This window comes from Aythya marila (genome assembly GCF_965140915.1).
Source record: "Aythya marila genome assembly, chromosome: 1".
Classification (NCBI taxonomy): Eukaryota; Metazoa; Chordata; class Aves; order Anseriformes; family Anatidae; genus Aythya; species Aythya marila.
In genome coordinates this window covers 148,456,998-148,464,339 of record NC_139042.1, presented here as the reverse complement: position 1 = coordinate 148,464,339, position 7,342 = coordinate 148,456,998, and the positions used below count along the sequence as shown (strand labels likewise).

Here is a 7,342-nt window from a genome sequence, read left to right as displayed (position 1 = left end):
ACTTCTCTAGCCTTTTACTAACAGGCAATAAATTTTATTACCTCCCAACTCAGAGAGTTATTCAGATCCAATACAGGGATCTTTCACGACACGGTTACAGCTCTTCAAGCTCTTTCAGAACACCCCTGGGTCTTCCAGAGCTCATCATTTCCACCCCCAGAGCAGACACCTCCCCGGCAGAGGGACCGCGAACTACACTTCCCATGAGGCGCTATGCGGGGAGCGCTCATGCGCTGCCTTACGGCGGGGAGGGGACATTTTGTGCCCGTGCCGAGGCCGCTGCCGGTGAGGTGCGGCGGGCGGGGGCTGCCCGGTGCTCGCCACCCCTCGGGGATGGACGCGGACGGGCTGCCCATCGTGGGCTCCGGCATCGACCTCACCAAGGTACGGGCTGCGCCTCGCCCGGGGCTCGGCTGCTGGGCGGGCCCCGTCCCGTCTCCCCTCCCCTCCTCTCCCCTCTCCTGCCCCGCGGTGGCCCCGGTTCGGAGCCGTCCCCTCAGGCTCCGACCGGGCTCTGGCCGAAGCGCAGCGGAGGCTGCTGTGCAGGGGCACGGGGTGAGGGCTGAGGTGGGGGTGAGGCCGAGGAAGAGGTCAGAACCCGGCGGGCCTGCGCTGGGTCAAAACCCGGCCGGCTGCCAGAGAGAGACCTCGGTGCGGCACCGCGCTCTGCTCTGGGGCCCCTGCTGTGCGGGTGCCCTACCCCAGCCTCCTGTAGTGGGTTAAGTACAGGTGCGAGCTGGCCACCGTAACAAGCACCCACTGCCCTTCTTCACAAACGCGACGTTCTGCTTTTTAGCTTGGAAAGTACGCCTGCGTCAGATCCGAGTTTGGAGGAGTGACTGAAGTTTAATGTTAGGGTTATCCCTGCTTGAAAACAAAATATACAGTCCCTAATGTGTGTATATATGTATATATATATATATACATATATATGTATATTCCCTATATATAGTTCCTAAACACTGAGCCAGAGATTCTACTACTAGTGATTTTGGGGTTTGATGCTCTCAGCTGTAACATGAGCGGATGACCAAAGTTTTAATTTCCTTAAGCTTCAGAAGGAATGACTTTTGCCCTCTTTTTTTAAAAATATATATATATATATTTATTTTAATGCTAATTTTCAGGATAGTTCATAATTTCATCTAGAAGTATTTTCTTAAATAAGATTACATTTAGTAGATGTTGTTCTCCTTTCTAGGTATCCCTCAGCGTTTCAAGTGTATGCTTCGTAGATTATTAGTGGAAAAGGATTTCTCTTTATGTATATACATATACAAGCAAAAAACATATATTTATGTATTTATGCATTCATATCAAGCACACTTAAGGCTGATTTATAAATTATTTTTTTTCCTAGAATATTTGCATTTCTAACAGGTGTTTTTTGTCCAAATGTGAGAACTTACACGTAAACTCGTTTTCTTATATTGTTTAATGCAGGTTCCTGCTATTCAGCAGAAAAGAACAGTAGCATTTCTAAACCAGTTTGTGGTTCACACGGTGCAATTTCTGAACCGCTTTTCTACTGTTTGTGAAGAGGTATGTTTGTTATTTTCCATCCTTTAACTTATATGGTGAAAATAAATCCTAGCAGTAAGAACCATTCACTTTGGTATTTTTGCTGCATTAAAGATTGTAGCTTTAGAATTTAGTCTGCTTTCTGTTCAAGGTTCATCCTGACTAAGTTGTTAGGACAGATTTTTGCACCAGCGTATCCACATGACCTGCTATATCACACTTAACCCAGTGTCCTTGAACTTTTGCATTTGGCATAGTCTTTGAACTTTGATATATGAAGACTTTTTTTTGGAGTTGTTCAGTCTGTGAATATGTTGTTCTTGTTCTGGAAAGAGGATGCTGTATTCCTATGGCGCTGAAACCATGTGACAGTCAGTATCTCTCTCAACTGTGTTCTAGAATATTGCATCAGAACTTGCTTTCAGAGTTTTTCCACCTTTACTTTAAAAGAATGGAATGCTAAACTCTGAAAGTAAATAATTTTATGTGAAAAGAGACATTTTTGTCAAGTAATTAGTATGGAACATGATGCAGTTGATTTTAGTGTTTTGGGGGGAATAGAGAAAAAAATAGTTATTAGAAATTTTTAGTAAATTTTTTATGCTGAATTTAATGTCAATGGAAATATATCGGACTGACAGGACTAGAATCCACCACAGAATAGAAGAGTGCTCCTTGGCATGTATAAAGGGAGTTTTCTAATGTGACTTGAAGCTTAACATTTTTGTCATTAGCATTTTTTGTAACTGTTCACCAGTTTACTCAAGAAGGCTAATATACAGCCCTAGCCAGCACCAGTTGTCAAACCTAATTAGAATAAGCCAAGTAATCTGAGAAATTCCGTTATTTGTTAGTAAAGTTTAGATCCGGATCTGTAAAAAATATAAAATTGGGCTACCACGTCAACATATGGAGCCTCAGAGGGAAAAAAAAAATCTAGATTTTTTTAGCCTATTTTATCTTTATATGTGGAACAGTGTAACTGCCTTGTGATGCTGTCAGTCATCTAAAAGTAAACCATTGTGTGATCTCAGTGTTACCTGTTACACAGACACTATAGAAATCAAAGCACAGGTGTATATAAAGCCGCTTTCAGCAGAGAGCAAGGCTGTGATGTCTAGTTAATAAAACAGTTACCTGTTAACCTAAATATGTTGTTAAGCAAGAGACTAAATAGTTACTTTATAAACTCCTTGAAAAACTTTTTTTTTTTGTATTTTTGAAGTACAGAAGTTATTTCACGTGAAAGGTCCCAGTGCAAAGCAACAGAAGTCAGGAAATTTAAGGCTGACACCATCCTCACCTCTACGTTTCTTGGTTCTTGTTTAGTCAAACTGACCTGTAAAGTTATATAACTGACTTTTGTGCATGTTTCCTCCCCATTCCCCACTAGTTGCAGACCGTATAGTTCCTGTCAAAAGGATTATACTCCTCTTCATGAACAAAGAGCCATCTGTAAACAATGCAGTGCACTATCCAAAAAGACTAGCTCTTGTCAGTCTCTTTTTACTTTTTCTAGCATATTGGCAGAACTGCCATTTTCTTAGGGTGTTAAAGTTCTGCCTAAGAGCCAGGCAGAATCTTGCCAATGTGCCAGAAAGCTGTCAAAATGGTACATATCTGCCAGCCTGCATGCTAGCCAGATTCACTTGGACAGGTCTGTTGGAGTATGGTAATGATTAGCTAAAAGAGTGACAGTTCTCAGAGAGTAATTTCAAAAAACTTACGTTGCATTTAAAAGAAAAAAAAAAAAGTGTCAAAATTTGATTAAAGTACACCTGCAGCAATATAAACCTTCTGGTTACTTCTGGTTCACTATACTTTTTGATTATATAGGCCTTTAATTCACCTGATGTATTCTTTGTAAGATTTTTCTACTTTGTATGTGCTCAGTTACGTACGCACACATTGCATCTTTTCTTCTTTAACATTTGGAAAAAGCTTTGAAGAAAGTTACTTTGGTTAACTGTGAGAGTACAGTATGTTTCCCATTATTCTCCAGTTGCCCAAAGTAATACCCTGTATATACTGGCTTTCTTTTGTACGTAGTTTGTCTTCCTTTCTGTCTGTCGTTAATTGGGAATACTGTTTAATAAAATTATTTGAAATTTGAACCACAGTAGCTGCTGTACTAAAAGAGATGGTGTTGCTTTGTTTAGTTCACAGCAGTGTTATCTCATTTATACTCTACTCTGTCTGCAGCAGGTTGAAACCAAAAATGATTTTGTTTAGCTGAATGTGAACAGTTGCGTATATACAAGTGGCCTAGGAGAGTGTTTTCACATCCTACTTGTTTTCTGTCCTAGAAATTGTCAGCACTCTCTCTCCGTATCCAGCAAATAGAAACAACCCTCAATATACTGGATGCCAAGGTTTGTATGCATACATTTGACTTTTAACAATGACAGATTCCCAGATTATATAAACTAGCTTCCTTTTCATAGTTTGAATTGAGCAAATAAGTTTTCTATGATGATTTGAGGCAGCTAATAGAAAATGCTTACCAGGCAAATTTCCTTTTTGTGTGCCTTCCATTGATATTGTGTAATGCTTGAACGTGTAGTGGATGTGGAAGAAAGGAGCAGACAGCATATAGTGGAAATGTTGTTTTTGTCCCTATTATGTGTACAGAACTGGAAAGGAACATTTGGATCGTGAAAGGGCAGCTGAACTAAATGGCAGCTTCCTTGTGTTGACTATATTGCAAAATTTGGTTTTAAGAAAGTGGAGGGAATTTTTCCTATATTAAAATAAGCAACTTATATTGCAAAAGCTACAGTATGAAAATGCATTTGCCATACAATCAATAATAAGTTCTTGACCCCTTTTTAAAGCAAAAACATCTTTGTAAGTGGTGCTGGATTGTAAACATTTCAACTGGAAGGAGTAACCAGATAGATCTCTTGTAAAGCTTTTGATATTGAAATGTGACCTCAGAAAGCTTTAAACTTTAAACAAATGTGTCTGATGTATGTTCTTTAGCTAAAGGAATGAAGGGAGGTAACCTACAGTCATGTATTATTATTTAATCTGTTAAAAGAAAAAAAATGTAAAATTTTAATCAGTCCTCTCATTAATGATAGAAAAGACAACAGAAATTGCTCCTGGGAGCAGGTACAGAACATTTTGAAACCCTTATTGAGATCTTTGTGGGAAAAAAAACACTGCAGTAATACAAACAGCAACTATTAACTTTTATTTGTTCCAAAATACTGAGGAATGACCAGTATTGATCGTGTTGCAGAATTCTTCATAATCGTGTTAAATTGAATTTCCTTCAGATAGATATCTGGCTTGTATATAATATCTGATCTCAGCATTTCTTAAAAAAAGACACACCAAAAATTACAAAATCTGTAACCAGTCACTCCATCTGTTGTTAGGTAACAGTCATTCTGCTCATGATTTCTTTCACTGTGGAACAAGTAGCAGAGAAGATGGCCCAGTTTTTTGCATGGTTGATACATGCAGTAGCAAAATCCTGGGAAGCTGTTGAAGCCTTTCCTGCACTGCAGCCCTGAGTTAATAAGAAGCTTCAATGAAGTGTTTTGGGTTTTTTATTGTAGAAGCCACCTGAATAGGAATTATTTTTATTTATTTTTTATTTTTTTTTAATCGAAATACAAAAGCTAGTGATAAAAAGTTACAGTTTCACCAATTTGAAACTTACCTGTGGGAATGTGTTGTAAGCAGCATACTGCAGACTTTCTTGTATGTGTAGACTTAGAATATGCTCGTTGCTTATTTGATCGTGTTTTGTATACTCAGTTATCCTCTATTCCTGGCCTAGAAGATGTCAAATTTGAAGTGTCCAGTGCAAATGTGAATAGTGTTACAAATGGTCCTGTGGCATCTACTACAGATCAACAGGCAGCTGTCTCACCTCAGTGTGGTGTAAGTAATGAATATAAATTATGTACTGAAGGAATATACTTCTTAATATACTTCTCCATATCAAGTTTCTAATCTCATCCAAAATAGATGGAAGAAGCAAGTCTACTTAAAGAAGACAGTCAAGCCAACTGTAAAGATCTAAAAATACATTTTCATTAATGAAACTTTAAGTGAATGGCTTTTAAAACAAAAAAGGGATATACGCTTTCTTAAAAAATTGGCTTAAATCATCAGAACTAACTGAAATCTAATAATAAATTCTGTCTTCCTCTTTGTTCAATCACACTAAAATATGAACATAAATTACATCAGGCTATTGTGAAGGTCATGAATGAAAAACAGCAGTTCAAATCACATAATTCCAGTTATTTTCTGCTTTTAGAATGAGCTTTCAGCTCAAATTGAAGTTTTTAGCAGACTTTATTTTAAAGAGGTTATTACAGTGAATGTTTTATATGTGTAATCATTTACGTACAGAAAATGCCAGCTTATTATAAGTGATCGATATTAAGATGTTTTGTGCTTTCACCTGCTATAGTATTTGGGAATCTTCAATTCTAGTCTCCACTCTGTCTTATTTGGTGCAACTGTGAAGCAACAGTAGCTGGGAGTACTCTTCTTGCCTTTCCTTGCTTGTTAAACATTGTATCTCTAGACTAATTGCTCCTAGCAACATAGAAGTCAGAATGGACAGCAGGCATTACAGGTTTCACTCCTATTAGGAAATAACTTGCATTTATTTTGTTCTCTTCAAAGTTTCTCAGATATTAGGGTAGGGACAAATACTCCTGAAAAGGTTTCCAATTCTGTTTTCAAGTCATTAGGTTAATAGCAAATATGCGTTTTTCTGTTGTCATTTACATAGTACTGCAGCTTCTTGTCATTTTTATTTTTTTTAATTAATTGCTTTCAAAGATTCTTTCATTTCATTATGTCATCCATTAATGGTTTGTACTAAAAATTACAATTTAAAAGTTACTTGTTCTGTATGAAGTTGAATAGTTTGCAGAGGAAATACGTTGGACCTGTTGGAGATTATACATAATCTTTTAAAATTAATATATATATATATCCTATAAAGTAAGCATTTAAATTAGTTCTCTTTTATTTATTGAATGCAATGAACTTAACAGCTTTTTTAGGCTACGAAGATGTCTTGTAGCATTAGCTAATCACTGCACATTTTATTGCTTGTCTTGATCAACTTGTTGTAAATCAAGTCCAATGAGGAAAGTAACCCTAGTCTGTATTATTTTCCACTCCTCATTTTTGTTTGACTACTCCAACTTCATAATTCATGGACCTGTATCTGCTATAACTCTTTTGACAATACTGCCTTTGAATTCAGTACCGATTTTTTTTTTTCTCATGTATTGGGCAATAACTTTAAATTGTTGCTGAAAGTATTTAAATAGTCACACTTGTAACAGTCAATAACAAAAGAGCTGGGTTTTGTGTATTCATACATCTCAGAAATCTATAGTACTGTGAGTATAGGTCAGAATATTCATGAGGTAAGAAAAGTTGCTTTTTATCCTGAAGTTACAAACCTTATGGATTGAAATCTCTCCTTACTTACGGTCTGCATACCTAACCACTAAAGTGTTATCTTCTTTGTATACAGCAGAACAATGTACATGAAGAATCATTACAGAAAACAGAGGTAGTAACAGAAAATGTCAAAACTGTGGCCAAGGACCCAAGATACGCCAGATATCTCAAAATGGTACAAGTGGTAAGTTAATTCTCTAATCATTCTTTGGGTACGCAGTTATTTTTAGGTGAAACTTCACACACAGCTCTAAGTGAACATTAACTACCAGAAGATCTATATTACATTAATAATCTTTAAGCTAGGATAATATTGACACATTTCTAGCACATCCTCTCTAAAGAATGACTTAATGTAGTGTATTCCTGCAGACAG

The 7,342-nt window shown here is 37.3% G+C and overlaps 1 protein-coding gene across 4 annotated transcripts in view; it reads left to right on the top strand.

The window, feature by feature from the left end:
- The first annotated feature begins 253 nt into the window (after nucleotides 1-253).
- WASHC3 (WASH complex subunit 3) overlaps nucleotides 254-7,342 on the top strand; it is a 56,359-nt gene continuing 49,270 nt past the window's right edge. For 3 of the 4 annotated variants that reach the window (XM_082780579.1, XM_082780580.1, XM_082780577.1), the window contains exons 1-5: nucleotides 254-384; nucleotides 1,444-1,542; nucleotides 3,828-3,893; nucleotides 5,290-5,415; nucleotides 7,040-7,150. In XM_082780579.1, the coding sequence (XP_082636705.1) occupies nucleotides 334-384; nucleotides 1,444-1,542; nucleotides 3,828-3,893; nucleotides 5,290-5,415; nucleotides 7,040-7,150 (453 nt within the window). In that variant the 5' untranslated portion in view covers nucleotides 254-333. The remainder of the gene's footprint in view (nucleotides 385-1,443; nucleotides 1,543-3,827; nucleotides 3,894-5,289; nucleotides 5,416-7,039; nucleotides 7,151-7,342) is intronic. The other variant, XM_082780578.1, reaches the window with a different exon arrangement.